Source organism: Lacerta agilis, chromosome 2 (genome assembly GCF_009819535.1).
Source record: "Lacerta agilis isolate rLacAgi1 chromosome 2, rLacAgi1.pri, whole genome shotgun sequence".
Taxonomy (NCBI): domain Eukaryota; kingdom Metazoa; phylum Chordata; class Lepidosauria; order Squamata; family Lacertidae; genus Lacerta; species Lacerta agilis.
The window spans coordinates 40324425-40344565 of NC_046313.1; the positions used below are offsets into that span (position 1 = coordinate 40324425).

A 20141-nucleotide genomic window follows, 5' to 3' on the forward strand; every position below is an offset into this window, starting at 1 on the left:
TTAAAAGGCAGGTCTGATAGATTCCCGGCCAACACGAAAAGAGGCCACAATTCCCCCCTTCAATTTAAGAACCCAAAGCCTGGGTGAAGAGAAAAGTCTAAATATAGATAAAGATGGCACCAGGCATGCCTCCCTGGGGAGAGTATTTCACAACAGGAGCAACCACTGAAAGAGTCATCTACCCCTTCCAAAGCAGTCTGCTGTACTGCTGAACAGGTCATACTGTCAGGAAGTTCTTCCTGATGTTTGGTCTAAATCCAATCCTTTTTCTTGTAATCTAAACCCATTAATTTAGGTGCTATCTTCTGGAACAACAGAAAACAAAATTTCTCCATCTATGTAATAGAGGGCTATTACATTGCCTCTTGATAGTCTCTTTTCCAGGATGTAAAATTCACTGACTCCTTCAACCTTCCCCCAAAGGGCTTGGTTTCCAGGCTCTTCATCATCATTGTTGCCCTCCTCAGAAAACATTCCAGGAGTGAGGCAACCCTTTAGAAAGTGGGGGTATGAAAAGTGTTTGGGGTTCCTTCCCAGCCCAGCAAGGGGTACCAGTCTAAGAATGCACTCAGCCCGTTCCTAGTTAATCAAGCAGTACTGCTTTGCCAGTGAACACAACCTTTTGGTGTTGGCAGAATGCTGTGTTACATAGATGGAAATGCTGGAAGAGGGAATTTAGTATGCCAATTCTGCTTTCTAAAGCCCAGCCCTGGGCTACTTCTGGAAATATCCTCTGCCAGAGTCCCCAAAACTCTGGTTTATATCATGACAAAAAAACAAAACAAAACTTGGACGATGTTCAGCTTGCATAATGCACAGAATTAGCATATAATTATTTGATCACTTTTAATCAGCCAAATTTATTTAATTAACTGATTAGATTGTGACTCCAATTGTCTTCAGAACCCGCACAAGTGGTATTATTTCTATTGTGCAGCTGGAGTAAAGAGAAAAGGATGAGGTTCATGGGGTACAGGTGAATGATTAGGATGTGTTAAGGGTCATTCTCTCTCTCTCATTTACCTGTTTACCTTTAGATCCTTTAACAGACATTGGATCCACCTTTCTAAGCTTTATCTTTCCTTTGTGGCCATGACTGCTAGAAATCTGAGGCAGTCACGCCTAGTTGGGTGTTCTCATCTGCAGCTATATTTGACATGTTTCTGTCGGCAGTAGATGGGTTTTTCAGCCTGAAACCTGTTTGGACATGGAGCATTTCCTTGGTTCTGTGAATTTTCTGTTCTCAAGAACCCTCTTTGTCGTCATGCTTGGTGCCATTACATACCTGTAGCTTCAAAAAACCTGATTATGCAATTTAGAGAGTGTACAACTATCTACGTGGTAGTCTTCCTGCTTTGGATACATGGAGTGTGTTGGAGCACCAGGTAGTTTCTCTTAGACAGACACAAGACTGCCTTCCAGGTTGGCTCTGATCTTTTGTACATTATAGAACACAAGGTATGCAGTGGCCATGCCATGGCTGCTGGTGTCTGCGTACAGGTCATCAGTTGGTTTGCATTCAGAATGATATTGGGAGCCCTTAGTTCAGTGCTGGTGGATGTGTGGCTCTCTAAATGTCTATTCCAGCTCCAGCTAGTGATCGGGGTCGGAAGATGGGAGTTACAGTCCAGCAGCATCTGGAGGGCCACAGGTCCCCTCTCCCCCATGTTTCAGTCACTGTCTCAGCACATGGCAGGTGCTTTTACCATGAGTGGCTCACCTGTGGCTGGGAAACTTTAGAGTCTCTGAGTCTTGAATGATTCCACTTCACCTCTCATGATTGATGTTATTGGCTGAAATCCAGAAGGGCCCATGCTTCCCTAGATTCTCAGAATTTCATTCTTGGAAGGTTCCCCACAACTCCTAAATTGCTCTTTTAAACTCCCAAAAATAAGTTTAGGGGTTGTGGCATGAGAACCTTTTTGAAGGGGAGAAGCTGCCAGTACATGGAACTGCCGGTCTTGAAAGTCTCTAGTTGTGTGTGTGTATTTTTGAAACTTGCAGAGCACCTTCTGAGTTGGAAACTGAGGAGAAAATGTGTGCATGCAAACAGATGGGACATGTGCTTATGTCTAGACTTTGGCCCTATGGTATTTTAGATGCTTACCCTCAGAGGGCAGGATTCACCTAATGAACCCTATCAGTGGAAGCTCTGTACAAGGGCTTCTGCATGTGCAACAGGGCTTCCCCCTCTCCCACATGCACCCTGATATTGGCTTGAACAGCATGGAGGAAGGGAGATGGTTCCATCTGGCAAGTGGAAATTCTTGCATAGGCAGAGCGTTTGTCATGGTGTGGCATTGAATTTCACATCTGTATGACTCCTCAAAAGCCTTGCGAATGAGTGGCATGGATGTGGAGAGAGTGGGGCCTGCCTTCCTTTTTCATGGGTTTACTTATTCCCTGTTCTTGCTTTAAAAGGCTGGAGGTCCCAGTGTGGCCCAAAGTTGTCTGTGACTTGCAAGGATTGGACACAGGTTGGCCCCCAAAATAAGCAACATGGTGATAGACCTAAAGCTGAGCAGCCATGATCTTTAGCAGAGGTGACATGGTTGCTACTGTATTCTCCAGGCTGGATTTAGGGCTCCAGTGGTAACACAGACTTCTCAAATGTCGATTGTGCATATTTCCACAGTGCAGCAGTTGGCCATTTCTCATCTAGAGTCTCATGGCTGAGCCTAAAAGAGGGGGCTGTGTGTCTGCTCTCTGCCCTCCAGGGAATGTTTGCTCCTTGGGAATCCGACTTGTTGAAAGGTGTTGTCTTCCCCTTTCTGGCCTTCCTGCTTGGACTGCATCCTCCGTTCCTGGTGATTCAACAAATAGGCCCGTCAAAGAAATGAGAGCTGGCAGGCTTGAAGGGGACTCCTGTTTCCCAACATAGCCTCTTTGACTCCTAAAGAGTATTCAGCAGCTCAGGCCTTCAGGCAACATGCTCTCTTTTCAATGCTCTTTCTCTGCCTCTGCTTACTTACAGTGAAGGAGTTTCTTGCCAAAGCCAAAGAAGAGTTCCTCAAGAAATGGGAGAACCCGTTGCAGGTATGACACCTCTCTTCTCATATTGATATTTTGCCTTCCTATCTAGCCATGGCAGCCTGGGTCTTGTGCTTCTAAGCTCTTAGGCCTGATTTGAAAGTGACACTGACCTGGTTTGCATGCAACCATCAGCCAGAGTTAGACAACTTACAGGTGAAACTCGAAAAATTAGAATATCGTGGAAAAGTTCATTTATTTCAGTAATTTAACTTAAAAGGTGGAACTAATATGTGAGATAGACTCATGACATGCAAAGCGAGATAAGTCAAGCCTTTATTTGTTATAATTGTGATGATTGTGGCGTACAGCTAATGAAAACCCCAAATTCACAATCTCAGAAAATTAGAATATTAAATGAAATCAACAAAACAAGGATTGCAAATAGAACAATATTGGACCTCTGAAAAGTAGAAGCATGTATATTTACTCAGTACTTGGTTTGGGCCCCTTTTGCATCAATTACTGCCTCAATGCAGCGTGGCATGGAAGCTATCAGCCTGTGGCACTGCTGAGGTGTTATGGAAGACCAGGATGCTTCAATAGCGGCCTTCAGCTCTTCTGCATTGCTCGGTCTCATGTCTCTCATCTTTTTCTTGGCAATGCCCCATAGATTCTCTATGGGGTTCAGGTCAGGCGAGTTTGCTGGCCAATCAAGCACAGTAATCCCATGGGCATTGAACCAGGTTTTGGTACTTTTGGCAGTGTGGGCAGGTGCCAAGTCCTGCTGGAAAATGAAGTCAGCATCCCCATAAAGCTCATCTGCAGAAGGAAGTATGAAATGCTCCAAAATCTCCTGGTAGGTGGCTGCGTCGACCCTGGACTTAATGAAGCACAGTGGACCAACACCAGCAGATGACATGGCTCCCCAAATCAACACAGACTATGGAAACTTCACACTGGACTTCAGGCATCTGGCATTGTGTGCCTCCCCATTCTTCCTTCAGACTCTGGGTCCTTGGTTTCCAAAGGTGATGCAAAAGTTGCTCTCATCAGAGAAGAGGACTTGGGATCACTGAGCAACACACCAGTTCTTTTTTTCTTTAGCCCACGTAAGATGCTTCTGAAATTGTTTCTTGATCAGGAGTGGCTTGACAAGAAGAATGCAACATTTGAAGCCCATCTCCAGGATCCGTCTGTGTGTGGTGGCTCTTGATGCACTAACTCCAGCCTCAGTCCACTCCTTGTGAAAGTCCCCAATATGTTTGAATGGTCTTTTCCTGACAATCCTTTCCAGGCTGCAGTCATTCCTGCTGCTTGTGCACCTTTTTCTTCCACACTTTTCCCTTCTGCATAACTTTCCATTAATGCGCTTTGATACAGCACTTTGGGAACATCCAGCTTCTTCTGCAATTACCTTTTGAGGCTTTCCCTCCTTGTGGAGGGTCTCAAAGATGGTTTTCTGCACAACTGTCAGGTCAGCAGCCTTTCCCATGATTGTGATTCCTACTGAACCAGACTGAGAGACCATTTAAAGGCTCAGGAACCCTTTGCAGATGTTATGGATTGAGTACTGCACCTTATCACAATATTCTAATTTTCTGAGATTGTGAATTTTCACAATATTCTAATTTTCTGAGATTGTGAATTTGGGGTTTTCATCAGCTGTACGCCATAATCATCACAATTATAACAAATAAAGGCTTGACATATCTCGCTTTGCATGTCATGAGTCTATCACATATATTAGTTCCACCTTTTAAGTTAAATTACTGAAATAAATGAACTTTTCCACGATATTCTAATTTTTCGAGTTTCACCTGTATGGCTTCACAGGAAAGAGCATATGTGTTGGTGCACACGGCTTAAATCGCTCCCGTGTACCCTGCCTCCTTTTGATGTGCTGGAAAAAACAGACTAGGGTGCCAAGAATACATGTGTACAGTTTCACACAATACATGTGTATAGTTTAAGCTCAGAATATGTGTGTACAGTTTCACACAACTGGTGTTGCATTTAAGTAAGGGATGCACTGCCTAACTGAATGCTAAAGTGTGCTGCATGCATTGAAACGACTGCCTTGATATTAAATCCATTACATCTATATCCCACCTTTCCTTAAGCTGGTGTACATAGTTCTCCCCATTTTATCCTCACAGCAGTCCTGTGAGGTAGGTTAGGCTGAGAAACTGCAACTGGCCCATTGAGCTTCATGGCTGAGTGGGGATATGAACCCTGGTGTCCTGGGTCCAGGTCTGACCACAGTGTTTCTGGCTCTCCTGTGCTGGCTGTGTGGAAGCCCATTTGGGTATGCATTCACTTGTTTTTTGTGTGTATAAAATGTGACTGGTGTAACTTTTTAAAACGAGGCTTTGGAAGGATCTTGCCAAACCTTTGTTATTGCTGGTTACACCAAAGGCAAAAGTCTTGATGCTGGTGGACATCCTAAATTATCCTGCTGAAGAAATAGGCGCTGAGACTGGTGTTTCAGTCCCCAGGTTATTCTGGAATTGCCCCTTTTCTAGGAATAATTTTTGCAGGGGTACAATACAGGAGGAGAATGAGGTGTCCAAGATGGAAACACAGGAAGAGAGTCAGCTTTGGATTAGTTTACCTTTTGCAGTTCTAAGACACTTTGGAAGATGTGTCTGACAATAAGGTTTGCCAGTGGCTGGGTTGCTTGCATGAAGGAACAAATAGTCAAGATCTTTCCAAATTACTAAGCAAGGCTCAGAAGCCCTTCACCTATCACATATACTCCTTGGTGTTAGCAGACCATATTACAGATAGGGGAATGCAATCTCCCTCTAGTTGAATAAGGTATTTTCTTCCCTGCAATATCTGATGAATACCTCACTGCTCAACTAACAGGTCTGATGCGTTAGCTTTTCAGCAAATAACTCCCAGAAGGTGGCTGCCAAAATAACTGCTTCATGGCAATAAAATGACTGTGTAAATTGGCCCGGAAATTTAGATGCTCTCGCTGTTTTGGCTTGTTCCATTTGCTGCCCCCTGCATAAAGGTGTCATTACATCTGGTTGTATTTTGCAATAAGTGTGATATTTGGGGATATTACTGTTTTTTTGTCAGGCTCTCAGGCTTAACCTATTGCTGCTAGTTTCTAGGTTATTACAGACAGTGTAGTGAGTGTTGGGTGTCTGTACAGTCCTTTTTGTGGATTGAGTTTGATTTTCTTGCTGTTCAGTATGCAGGAGGATTGTATGTCTTTCTCTCTAAAAACTCTTGTCTTTTGCGCCCTCTCGTGGTAAAAAGTTATCTGTGTCTCAAACCCCAAGAATGCTGCAAGATTCAGGGAGAAGAGTTGGCACGCCACAGGGACCTCTTCAATAACAGTTGCTGCTTTAATATGGCATGGTACTTCCTGAAGGGTTATCTTTAAAATGAAACTAGTAAGCCAGCATTTTGAACCCTCACAGCCACTTAAGGGTCCCCAAAATCTGATGACTAAAGCCTGGTGTCCTTAACAGATTGTCTTCCTCTGCTTTTTATATTATTTATTTTCAAAATCCTTTTTCAGAATACGTCCAGCCTGGATCACTTCGACCGGCTCAAGACCCTGGGTACAGGCTCTTTTGGGCGGGTGATGCTCGTGAAGCACAAGGATACCGGGAATTACTTTGCCATGAAGATCCTTGACAAGCAGAAAGTGAGTTTGAGCCTGTCATTGAGTTCTGGGAGTTTGTGCCTGAGGTTGGCAAGAGGGAGGCCCAACTGACTCTGGTTGACTTCCTTTCTGTCTTCCAGGTTGTTAAACTGAAGCAGATCGAGCACACCCTCAATGAAAAGCGCATTCTCCAGGCTGTGAACTTCCCATTCCTTGTCAGGCTAGAGTATTCTTTTAAGGTAAAGGGTGTCTGTGCACTCTCTGTCCCCACCCCCTGCCTAAATATTCATTCTCTGGCTTTCTGGTCCTCTGGACACCTGCTCTGCTGGATCAGATCAAAGGCACACAGTGGCCAACTTAAGGGAGGCTAACCACTTTACCATAGCACCATAGCACCCAGCTAATATTTTCGCCTCTGTCTGGGCTTGTGGCTAGCTGAGCATCCACCATTGCAGGCAAGCCCATACTTTCTGTGCCGGTACAGTAGGTGCAGTATGCTTCCCCTTTGGGAGCAGCCTGGGTGGGTGGATCTCCTGGGCTAGAGCACACATTGTCATGATAGGCCCTCAAAACTATTCCTTATGATAGGCCTTCAATATTTTGTTTTGTCCTACCTCTTTATGGCATTTGTGCAGCTTTGAGCAAGTAAACTAGTGGGCACTATAAGCATACAGAATGTTTAATAAAGCCAACAGTATTTAATCATTTTGTGTTTGAGTCATCTAGAGAACAATCTTACTGGGTTGCCTTATATAAATACAGTAAGTAAGGCTGCAATCCTAACACCACTTACCTAGGAGTAAGCCCCATTGAATTCAGTAGGATTTACTTTCAAGTCAATGTGGAAGTGCTATAGGGAGCATGTAAGTCTGGACTATGTGACAAGGCAACTGTGCCTTGTCTATTAATGCAGCTCTAAATCAGGGTTTTGCAAGCTTCCGTTCACCTCAGCTACATGGAAAGGATATAAAAAGCCATTGAGTCCTACCTATTGCCACAAAGGGCAGAACCATTTTTTAAAAATCTGCTTTGAAGGAAATATGCATGTTTATATACCCTTTGCGGCTGTAACCTAAAACCATGGACACAGTGTCTGTTTGAAAGCTCAACCAGAAGAGGAGGCCTCTGCTGCTGTCTCATAGGTTCCTTCCCATTTTCCCTCTGCTATAGCAGTCCTTGACAATGCCGTGTCAAAAGCTTACCTCTCGATCAGAATAAAGCCTGAACAAATACATTCATGCTACCTTGCAGAGATTGTTTCAGTTGTAGACTTTGGGGATTAGAAAAAAAAGTATCTTAATTCTGAATACTATTTCCTCGGCAGTAAGTCTCATTGATGTTAGTGGGACTTGCTTCCAAGTTGGTTGGTGTTAGACTGTGTGTATAATTCATTCCCTTGGTAGTGAGAGTAATTCTATAAGTCTACAAGAAGATCCTTGCTGGATCAGCCCCAAAGCCCATCTAGTCCAGCATTCTGCCCAACAGTCCATACTAGCCAACCAGGTGCCTATGGGGTGCCACAAACAGGATCTGAGCACAACACTCTTTTGTTTATGAACTGGTATTGAGAGGCCTGCTTCCCCATAGTGGAGTTACTATAGTTATCATGACTAGCGGTCATTATTAGTCTTATCCTACATGACCAGGTGCTAGAGGTTTGAGTTCACCTTAGTAACTGCTACTTTTGAAGTTGTTGCCTTTTTTTTAAGGTAATGGCAGGAGGAGACGCTGAACAGAACATAGCACTAAAACCAAAACACTCTGCTATAGAAACAGTTTTGCACCAAGCAAAACTATATGATCGTTGTGCAAATAAGTTGTGTGTGCAAATGAATGGGGACTAGAAGACAAGGAACTTGTATACATTCAGATTTTAAAGAACTTGCATTTATTGAGCGGGAAGCAAGGCAATGGTGGTAGAGAGCGATGGACTAGGGAACAAACATGAAGATTGGAATTGGGGGCAGTTAGGAAAGTGTAGCCATGCAAAAGGAACGAAGTACTGATCTGAAATGCCGGGACCTGTTCCTTTACCACCACCTAGTCTGTAGGCACTGTATCAATATTTTGTTTTTGTTTTTATCTGCAACTGCAAGGGCAAGATACTTCCTTTTTTTAAAGGAAATTGGCAGGAACTTGAATTCTGTGGTGCATATAATCCTTTCTCCCAGCCCAACAGCAAACCCAGTTTCTGTTCTAGAGTGCTCCTATGGATGTGTGAGGCAATATAGAAGTAAATAAATTGGGGAGCTATGGCCCTGAACATACAAGGTTGGGGTGGGTGCAAAGCAGTGCTGGCCAGGACCCTGAGTTGTTTCTGCCCTTGATTACAGGATAACTCAAATCTGTACATGGTGATGGAATACATCCCAGGTGGCGAGATGTTCTCCCACCTACGACGGATTGGCAGGTTCAGGTGAGTGTGCTCCCCTGTCATTGTAAGGTTGGGATGATGCTCTCAATTGTGGGAACAGAAGAGCTGAGAGTTGGGCTTCCTGGGTTAGAACAGGAGGAAAGAACTAGGTTTCTTTTGTTCTGCTCTTTAAAGTTGAGTTGGGGATATCTTCCCCTTCCAGCAAGCCCTATCTTCTGGTGTAGAGAATGTGCAGTTTAGAAAAAAGTCTAATGATAGGACAGAAGTTGCATTTGCTTTGACATTAATTCCCATCCTCCTGGATGTGAAGCTGGTGACTTGCAAGGAGCAGATCATTCCTATCAGAGTGTGGTGACAATGACACTGAGTTCCTGATGATTCTCGTTAACACTAAGGGGCAAGGGGTGGCCTGACTTGACAGCCCATATGAGTGGAGTGCTTTTCATCAGAGGATTGTTAGCAAAGACTTCAGTATAGAAGCTACCACCATAGAACATGGCTTCTATCGTACTTTGTATCCATTTACTGTATGGGAAGCCGGATGTTTGTTAACATGCTCTCATTTAACTGTGTAGTTATGTGCAGTTCAAATAAACTGCCATCTTGTAGAACAGTCTAGGACTGGCATAGCACTGAGACTGAGCGACGGACCAGGAAGCTCCCAGTTCGAATGTTGCCTCTGCCATGAACTCAGCTACATGGCATTACGCAAAGTTCTGTCTCACAGCCTCAGCCCCACCATCTGCAACACGGAGAGTAAATAGTAATGACTTACCTTACAGGATTGTTGCAATGATTACACCTACATAAGAAGATGGTCAGAATAAGGGAAGAGATTCTGCAGGCGTTGAGGCAGAGGTGGGGCAGGGAGAGCATGAGTGAAATGTGTGAGATAACTTCCAGCTGAAGACTCAAGGTCCTGTTGAATGGGGAACAGGGGAGAGATCTGGTCTTATGGTATTGGTTTGTGGCAGGGGTGGAAACCTGAGCCCTTTTGTTGAGAGTACAGCTCCCATCATCCCTGACTGAGCTGGCTGGGGCTGATGGGAGTTGGAGCCCAACCCAACAGTGCCTGGAGGGCCACAGGTTCTCCATCCCTGGTTTATGGGGATCAGTGAAGGTGAAGACTCAGCTGGCATACACTGGAGATGGCTTATGAAGAAGCTTTCTCCCCTTTTGTTGCAGTGAACCTCATGCCCGGTTTTATGCCGCTCAGATAGTGCTGACTTTTGAGTACCTGCACTCACTAGATCTCATCTATCGAGACTTGAAGCCTGAGAACCTCCTCATCGACCAGCAGGGCTACATTGAGGTAATGCTGCCTCCATCCATTCTGTGAGATTCTGCCGCACAGCATTTTGAGAATTCCCCAAATATCTGAAATATGTTTTCTTTCCCCAAATATCTGAAACAATTAGCTTTTTAAGAAAGGACTAAATTTTGACAAGCATATGTAACTTCTTAGGAAATTTTGGAGTTGACATAAAATCTAAAGGCACACCTCTTTGTATCATTTGTGCTTTGGTTATCAGGAAGTCCACCCCCCCCCAAGTGGTGCCTGCTTAACCAAACGTGCTCCAAACCACTAGATGCACTTTTCCTATTTTGGTGGCAAGTGGGGAGCATGTTAGAAAACATTCATTACGAGCAGTTGCTGTTTAGAAAGAGATACTTCCCTTTGGAAACAAAATCTTCTCTATTATAGATATTCTACCCGAAACATCACCTCTCCATGTGCTGGGGTTTGTGCAAGCCTCCATCACTTCCTTTGTGCTGCTGACCCTATTGGTGTGGAGAACTCAGCTTTGTTAATTTTCTCTTACCTCCAGGTGACAGATTTTGGCTTTGCCAAACGAGTGAAAGGCCGAACATGGACCCTTTGTGGGACTCCAGAATACCTGGCTCCTGAAATCATTCTGAGCAAGGTGAGACACCTGTACCCAGGAACAGTGTTTTGGGCCTTGTTCAGCCCAGAAAGAAGACTGTGTCCATCTTGATATCTTGCAGACCCTCTTCTTGTACACTGCAATTAAGTGCCGCGATCATCCTTGGTGTTTGTGATCTGAGCCTCCTTTCCTGTTTCAGGGTTATAACAAAGCTGTGGACTGGTGGGCCCTGGGTGTCCTCATCTACGAAATGGCAGCCGGCTACCCCCCATTTTTTGCAGACCAGCCCATTCAGATATATGAGAAGATCGTCTCTGGGAAGGTAATATTTCAGCGTAGAGGCTTGCATGCTGGGTACAGGATATTACAAATATATATTACAATATGTAGACCATCTTGTCCATGGAGAAAATGCAGTACTTCCCTAGAAGGCGTGTTAGAAATTTCCAAATATCTCACACTATACAGTGCATACATTTATAATGTTCGGTGAAGCATGGACCTGCTGTGTTTACCTGCCAAATAAATGTTGGAGTAGATGGAATTCAGCAGACTGTGAAAGGAAACCCCCTCTGTATTTTCTTGGCAAATTTTCCAGCTATTTTTTGGTGCTGCTTACAGCTTTCACCAAAGGAACAAATGTCTGGAAATCTAGATGGCAGCAGTTACATTCACAGTCTGACCTTATTTTGAGGAAAGGGGCAGATATGTTGACTTCATTTGAATACTGAGTCTCAAATTTTGTATACTTTAAATAAACTTAAGGCTCTAGTCTTCAGTGTGAAGAAGAAATTAGTTGAAGCATTCTACAGGCTAAGTGGAATATGGATTTTCTGAGTCTAGAATTCCAGCATGGATTGAACCCAGTGTCTGTGATACTTGGCAGTTCTCCCAGGTGAGACTCCTAGAGTAATGTGAGGCCGAGCAGCACAAAAATGATCAGAAAAGCACAAAGTGTAGTTTTATAAGTTAAACAGAGTAAAACCGCAGAAAGGGGGAGACATGCAACTCAAACTGTCTGTAACTGCAAAGCTGTGAGTTTTCAGAATATTGCTCTTAGAATTTGTAACACGGCCTAAAGGAGTGAGGTGTGGCAGGGCAGTGTTGGAGAAGACTGTCCTCCAACCTTTGCAGAAAAATGTGTGATGTCAAAGGAACATCTCCCCTACCCAAGAAAACTAAACAAAAGTAATTGAGATCAATGGATATATGTGCATGATTTCTCAGGTGGTTAATGCTAAAATAATCAGTATTAGTTGCCATCTGAGTCAGGCTTTTATGCCAGGAACTGTACTGACCCAGCCTTTCTCAGCAACACCTAAGATCTTCTATTGAGTCAACTAATTGTTGACGAATAAACATGCATTTTTGATAACAGTTATCCTGTGGCACTGACCGCACTTTACTTTGGATTTGAAATTTGTGCAGGTGTGTTATGGATCCCCGCAATGTCCTTCAGCAAAGGATTTGTCCTTGTTAAGATTGCTGTGATACTATTATTATTATTATTATTATTATTATTATTATTATTATTATTATTATCAGCAGCACTTAGTATCACAGTTGGGCATGAGGCATTACTATTAACTAGTTGAATTAATATAAAAGCTACCAGAACCTTGTTTGTGATAGGTTCTTGCATCAGGACAGCTTAGCAAAGGTTGCATATAAAAAACATAGTCAAAATGTTAGGCGCTCGATCAGGTTTGATTCTCTGCAAAATAAACTGATAATACTTGTGCACCTCTGTGAGGTGGGCTTTTACTTAGGTAAGTCATCCAAGTAATAATGACTGAGGGTTAAACACGGTTGGTCATGATGACAGTCTAGCACAGATCTCAGCAGAATGAATAGCAAGTGACCATTAATCAAGATTAGGTGCTCTGCTTAAAAGAGAAATGGAATCTGGGTAGAAGTAGCTCCTTTCACAACACCTAAGAGAAGAGGCTAAGCCAGACTCTGTGATACTTATATTTGATCTTGGTGAAGCTTGTATAAAATTCCAGTCTTACATTTAAACTGGTACACTAAATGTACTTAAATATAGGGCATATATTTGAGCCAGATTTTTTCTAACTGATTCATCTGTTTCCACCACCCTGCCAAGGAAACCTAAGAGCATTGCTTGGGGATCCTCATTGCTTCATGGAATCACATTGCCTAATGCCTTAAGCCCCATTAAAAACTTTGGTGTAAATATGTGCATAACCTAGCGCCACATCCCTACGAATCTTTGCCTGATAACATTCTACCTTTTTATCTATCTTAATATCTTTCTGCGGTAGAACAAAATGTAGGTTACAGTAAGTACATATACATGAACTGCCCTGGGATCTTTGGATGAAGGGTGGTATACAAATTTAATAAATAAACTAAATATAGCCACTTTGCCAGTGCTTTTTTCTTAGGGCGTTTGCTCCTAGGGTTTCTGATTTAAGATCTTCATACCCATTAGCCACCCTGAATTTCATTTAGGTTACATATATTGTCAAGAAGCAAGCGCAAAGAGCACCTGTATTATTTTTAAGGGTTTTCTTGCTGTCAACTTCTGTTGCCAAACTGCTCCTTAAATTTTCAGTTTTTTTAAAAAAAAGTAGTTCAGGGGACATTGCCTCAGTTGTACATTTGTGTGTGCGTGTGGATTTCTCTCTCTCAGCAGTTCCTGTGGCAAGCCAGTCAGACCATTATTTTTTTAAAAAAAATTCAGAAGTTATAAATCAGTTTAAAGAGAGAGAGGCAAGCGTTCCAAGTGTGCCAGTAAAAGCCCTCCTTCTGCCCCTCTTGTGTTTAGTGTGTTTTGTGGTAGGTGTTGCAGTTGCAGACATATGGCGAATTAGTGCTTTGGCTACAGAGCATAATGAATCTCACTTCCTGCCCTTTCCCTGTGGCTGTCAGATTTCTCCTGGAAGGCAGAGAGATTAACCTGTTCTTGGCTTCTGCCTCATTGCACCCAGGTTCGCTTCCCGTCTCACTTCAGCTCAGACCTGAAGGACCTGTTGCGTAACTTACTCCAGGTAGACCTCACCAAACGCTTTGGCAACCTCAAAAATGGAGTCAATGACATCAAGAACCACAAGTGGTTTGCTACTACCGATTGGATTGCCATCTACCAACGGAAGGTAAGGAGAAGTAGCAGGGTGCAGTCACAAGAGGGGGGCGGCTTGTGGTAGCAGCCCACAGCCTTATTTCCAGAGCAAAGCTTTCCACTATCACACTGCCAGAGAAGTAATGCCAACTCACTATGGGTGTGTAGTGCTGGTACACAAAGCCATCCAAACACGTGTATCACCGTTTTGAAGTGTATAGCTCACAGCCTCACAAACAAGAGAGCCCCCACCCACCCACAAAGCTTATCTCTGTGTTGAGAAAACCTGCATGTGAAGCAGCTCTTATACTTCAGTGGAACTTGCAGGCCCAATATTAATGATATGGGATCTCGGGACATATTGTGATTATTCATTATCTGTGAAAAGATCCCAGGATCTACAGTAGTTAAATCCACTGTTGCAGCTGTGTTATGTCTTCTCTTGGACCTTCCCTTTGTGAATTTGAAAGCTTCAGCCCCACAGCTGCTAATGGCATCTGGATGCTAAAAACCTCCTTTGGTCACGTGTTGCTTTCCATGAAGCCTGCAGCCTTCCAGATGTTGTCAGGCTCCAGTTCCCACCTTGCTGGTCAGGAGTTTGAATCCAGCACAGTCTGGAGGGCCATTCCTGGTACAGGCTCTGCTAATGGCCCATATGAAAGTAATTGCCCATAGAACATGACGAGAGGGCAGGGCTGATAACCCCCTTTGTATGAAAAAGCTGAAGGGAGGCAGGATAGGATGATGTCGTCAACCGTGTTCACTCTTAGTTCTGCTGCCTACCTAATTTGCAAATATTCTGGAGATGAAGGTTTTAAGTTTCAGTTCCTCCTAAACGGGGGGGGGGGGGGAATAGAAGGCCCAATTAAATGCATCTCTGCCTTGAGAGAAGGAAGCTGAGCAGCAAGGCAAGGGCCAGTAGGTGCAGCTTTCATTTTGGCTGGGCCTGATTTGGGGTCAAACAAGACGTGCGTTTTTGTTCAGTCTGTGCCTGCCCATTTGCCTGTAATGTGCAGGTGTGGGGAGAGCCATGTTTTATGTCAGGGTGGGCTTTCAAAGAAGGGGATAAAGGGCTACTCCGTCCACCCTTTCCCTTTTTGTTTTATTATAATTATTATTTATTGAATTTATATACCGCCCTATATCCAGAGGTCTCAGGGTGGTTCACAAAACAAAATCAAAATATAAAACCACAAAACACATTATCAAATTAAAACAATAAACACACCTCAACAAAACAAAACAAAATGCCACATTTTAAAAGGGCATAGGATGTCAATCAAATGAACCAAAGGCCTGGTTAAAAAGGAACATTTCTGCCTCGTGCCTAAAGGTGCATAATGCTGCTTTGAGATTATTTCCCCACAAACCAGTTCCAGTATTGGAAGTAGAGTGGGCTAAAGGCAAAGGAGATTAAAGTAACCCAAGTGTGGCAGGGTAAAGGAGGGGAAAGTTTTGTTCCCCTCTCCTGCCAACTCATTTTTGATACTCAGAAAGTAGATCTCAGCCCCACCTGAGAGATAAGCAGTCAAGGACCTGATTAAAAAGCACAGGCATGTCTGGCTTGCCCTTTAGCAGGCTCAAGCTATGAGTGAGGAAGAGCTCATGTTGCTCTCCTTGCCTGTGGAATAGGTTCAGCTATATCCAAGGTCCACATTTCCTTTTGGGCAGCCTTCCAGGGACCACATGCTGATGGTGGGTGAAGCCAGAGCCAAAGTGAGCAAAGCAGTGGATGTGAATTTTATCGTGCAATAGGCTCCCTTTCTACAGATGCTTGCACACCCACACCCACACCCTCTGCCTTCCATCCAGGCAAGCAAGAGGTATTGCCAGAGCTCAAGGACCTATTCCAGTCAGGCAAGGGGGGCCAGGGAGGTGTGTGTGTTCTGGGGAGGGTCCCACAGGTCAGAGAGGAGTACATTTGCCCCCCAACCCTGAGGTTCCTCTGTATGACATGCTCTCTTTCTCTCCCTTTCTCTCCCCTGCCCACCTATTTTTGTTTCTGGTTAAATTGAGAAGGGGCTTAAACCACAGGGAGCCCAATTTCACATTGAATGGTATCATTTCTCTCTCCTAAACACATGCACACACGACCTCTAATAATTCCTCACTTTGTCCCCTCCCTTCCACAGGTGGAAGCTCCCTTTATACCAAAGTGCAAAGGCCCCGGCGACACAAGTAACTTTGACGACTATGAGGAAGAGGAGATCCGGGTGTCCATCAGTGAGAAGTGCGCCAAGGAGTTTGCAGAATTTTAGGGCCAGTCCCCCTTGCTTTGTGTGCCCAGGAAAAGGAAGGGCTGGATTTGATCAGCCCCAAGGGCCAGAGTTCCTTGCCTATATGTTAATTTGGGGAGGTGGGAGAGTGTTGGGGTTCACCTGAATCTGTTTGGGCAGAAGAGAGAAAAGGGGAGTTCATTTTGAAGCTGTGGAAAAGGCAGCAGTCGGAGTGCCATCCATCCACCTCCCACTGAAAGCTGTAAGGTGGCTCCCAGCCACTCTCAAGCAGGTTTTAAACAAATTCCCTTCCTCCTCATATTGACTCCAACCCCCCTCCCCACCACCACCACACACAAACCCTAATTGGACAGTCCCTGGTTTATTGGTGGCTTTATTTTATTTTATTATATTTTTTAGGGGAAAGGGGATATATTTGCCGTTCATCACCCCCTATGAAAGGTCTGGTTCATGGGGCATTGCAAGAATTTCTGGAAGGGAGGGGGGTTAGGGCAAGAAATAACCACATCCACACAGCACTTTGGTGTTTAGACCAGCACTGAACAGGTTAATGGCCCCACCCTCTCAACTTCCCCTATGGGACAATTCCTGTCCTTTTATCAGTCTCCCCCCCCCCTTTCCAGGCCCCTTTTATTATCTTTAAATAAAAAGTTTAAAGAAATAGTTGACTGGCTTTATAAAAAAAGGGTTTTAAAAGTCTAGGCAGGGCACAGTGCTTTTTTATACGCTCTGTCTCCCGCACCGTTAAATTAAATGCAGCAGGAATTTTAACTCTGTAAAAACAACTGAGTTTTAGCATGAAGAATTTGTGTGTGTTTTTTGGATAGAAAAACACTTTATTTCCAATCTTTGTCTCCCTATTTTGGGGGAAAGAAGGGGGCAATAGTTTTCACACCTGTAGGAGGGAGCAGTGACTGGTTGCCAGCTGGCGAAGGCATACTGAGAGAAGGAACCTTGTCTCAATTTGTCTTTCTTAAATGTGCACACACCTCTTCTCTCTCTCTCTCTCTCTCTCTCTCTCTCTCTCTCTCTCTCTCTCTCTCTCTCTCTCTCTCTCCCCCCCCCCAAGTCACCCCATCACCACCGCCCTCCAATCCAAATGTCCCAACATGAGCTTCCCCACTTCAGGCAACTCTTGGAGCATCTGCCTGAATGGAAGAGAAACAAGCAGGATCTAGTCCACCCTGTGAAACATCAGATAGACTCTAGCTAGTTGCCATGGTTCAAAGGGGCTTCTCCCATTTGGTGAGTCATCAGGGTGGGAGAAAGTCCATGTAGATAGACCTTGACTGTTGCAGGCAAAATGCATTGGTTGCTAGGATCCTACCCTTCCCAACTCAAACCTCCAACGTCTGTTTTTGTAATACAAGGATCTTTCCAGTCTGTTGGTGGAAACTCCATTGCATCGGTTCTTAAGGGCTCCATCGGCCTGCTATGTTTTTTTATGTTAAGATGGTAAGGAGGGAGTGGAAAATGTAAATCCCGGTATAAACGGAGGTGGGGTAGGGGCTTAGAAACAAAAGTGTTGGGAAAGCCCATTCCATTTTGACCTGCAGTTCTGACAGGGAATGAGAGGTGGCATCTGTTTTATTAGAGTCTTTTCTCATGGATGTGGAGGGAGCTGTGACTCAAAGATGAGGAGGGGGAGCCCATTTCTCTCCATTTAATTTGTTCCGACTCTTTCTTCACCCTCCCTTTCCAATGCAATGCCTCTTTGTGTTCTGTCTTCACCTACCCCACTCCAAACACACTCTATATTCACCAGTTTAGTTTTCTTTTGTTTTCTTTCTGTGGCTGGGGAGCAAAGCAGTCTTCTTTAGATTGATAGATGACATATAACACATACAGAAGCGCTGTCAGGAGCAGACAAGCTTTGCTTGCCCCTCCAACTCCTCGTCATCCTCTTCCCACCAATAGCTCATTGGCCTCTTCTATGTTGGGTTGGGGAGACAGCGGGAGTTAAAATACCCACCAGCTCCCTGCCTCAGAAAAAAACACTTCTATGTAATCCAACAAAACTTGTTTCACTGAGAAAAAAAACAAACCCTACTTCCTCTTTAACAGTGTGCTTTGTTGTAAACATATTTGAAACTATTACCAATAAAGTTTTGTTTAAAAAAAAACCTGAACTTTTATTTCTGATGCGTGACTTAAGACAGGGTGGTGCGGAGAAGAGGAAAAAGTGAGGTGCTGCGATGAGATTGAGAAGTTTGAACGCTAATACAGGAGACAGTACTTGGGCCTTCCAAATGACAGGTGCTAAATGATGACACTGGATGGGAAGTTACGGAATATATCTTCTTAGAGAGCAGTATGTGTACTTACATTTGCCACTGACACAGTGAGATTCTTTACCTACGGTTTAACTGACATGCCTGAAGGTACGTAGATTGAGGGTATTGTCTGTCCTGATCAACTTTAAGGAGGTCAGCTAACAAAATGGATTAGCTGGTTTTAACTTACTAGCCAATCAATAATGCAATAGCAATATAAGTGATATTTTGAGTCTATTTTATTCTTAGTTTGTGGGAATTCTGCTAGCATCTTAAAGATGGAAAGGTAAGATTATCAAATAGCTGTGAAAATGGGATCGTGTGTCTGTTACCTAAAGTTTACATCAGCATTCCACAGTTGCCGGATTCACTGGACCTGTGTGTATTTGCCATAGGATGTTGATACTTATAGAAAACTCCTATCCTGCTGATTACAAAAGAACACACTATTGGTTTGTATATGAAATAAATGTCACATGTTGAGTTACATAATGAACTATAGTGTTGTACAAAGTCTCCTAGTGCAAAATCCATCCATTCAAGGCCATTGAAAGTTGGGCAGACAAAATAGAAACCACTTTAATGGTACACAGACGTTCCTATTCTTGTAAGAGATCAACCATTATCAACACAGTCTATGAGAAAACTAATTGTATTAATCACCAGAGGTACAACTATATTGCAAGGTTTCTGGACCTTTGTGTTTTGCTTTTGGGGTCTCTGCTTATGGTCATAGTTGAAGGACTTTTTCAGCAAGATATATGGCAACTGTAGTTGGCTATGATGTCACTCTTTTCCTTAATCTAAATTTTGCTTTTTCTATGTACATATTTTCAGGCTTGGCTTGAAAAAGTGACAGTCTACCAATAGCTTGTGGCACATTACAAACTAACTTACTTGCGTTGCATTAGCTAGCTAGGATGCTAGAGCAGTTTTTCATGCTGCTACAAGACTCCTTTCTTGTTCAAGTTCGAATGAAGTTGGCTTCTAAAGAGATGTCTGCTCAAGTGAAGTGATAGAATGAGGTGCACTGGAAAAATAGGGTGAACTGTTCTAAAAGTGAATGGGTCATTCTGAGAATAACAAGCATTAGGGACTGAACAGCAAAGGGATGCAACTTGATTTGAAGCATGCTAGCTGCTTTCCCAGTTCATATAGAGGTAAGATTTCTTGGAGATGAAAACAGCTATGAGATCCTTTTTGGTTCCTTTTTTAATTTTCTTAGCTAAACCCAGAGACACTGTAGTTTGTTCACTCCACCTTCCCCCAATGTTGACGACAGTTTGGAAGAGGAATTCCACTTTCACCTCCAGTTAATAGCTGTGGTATTACTTTCAAAAACTGCAAAATCTTTATGACCAGAGGTGGCAGTGGGACAAAAATGTGTGTGTGTGTACACATGGGAACTGAAGCCCCTCTCAAACCACTTTTCATCTCTCAAACGTACCTATCTCCCTCTTAAATTGCCTTCTGATACCCTATTTGGTCCCCATTGTTTGAGCACTTTTTTCTCTTCATGATGTGGTCAGGCAAGGAGGCCACATCTGGTGATGAGCAAAGTCTTGCTCAGGAGGGTAGCACTTGGTTAACAGTGATCCCCAGCGTTCCAAAGCTAACAGGGTGCAGAAGTTGTAGGCCAGTGAGCCTGCCTACAGTTCTTGCAGCTTCCTGGAGCTGTCTGACACCATGCG

The 20141-nt window shown here is 43.7% G+C and overlaps 1 protein-coding gene across 3 annotated transcripts in view; it reads left to right on the top strand.

The window, feature by feature from the left end:
- PRKACA (protein kinase cAMP-activated catalytic subunit alpha) overlaps positions 1–18300 on the top strand; it is a 58953-nt gene extending 40653 nt beyond the window's left edge. For all 3 annotated transcript variants that reach the window (XM_033139701.1, XM_033139699.1, XM_033139702.1), the window contains exons 2-10: positions 2975–3036; positions 6509–6637; positions 6736–6834; positions 8929–9011; positions 10155–10281; positions 10799–10894; positions 11055–11177; positions 13810–13974; positions 16073–18300. In XM_033139701.1, the coding sequence (XP_032995592.1) occupies positions 2975–3036; positions 6509–6637; positions 6736–6834; positions 8929–9011; positions 10155–10281; positions 10799–10894; positions 11055–11177; positions 13810–13974; positions 16073–16198 (1010 nt within the window). In that variant the 3' untranslated portion in view covers positions 16199–18300. The remainder of the gene's footprint in view (positions 1–2974; positions 3037–6508; positions 6638–6735; positions 6835–8928; positions 9012–10154; positions 10282–10798; positions 10895–11054; positions 11178–13809; positions 13975–16072) is intronic.
- The last annotated feature ends 1841 nt before the right edge of the window (positions 18301–20141 follow it).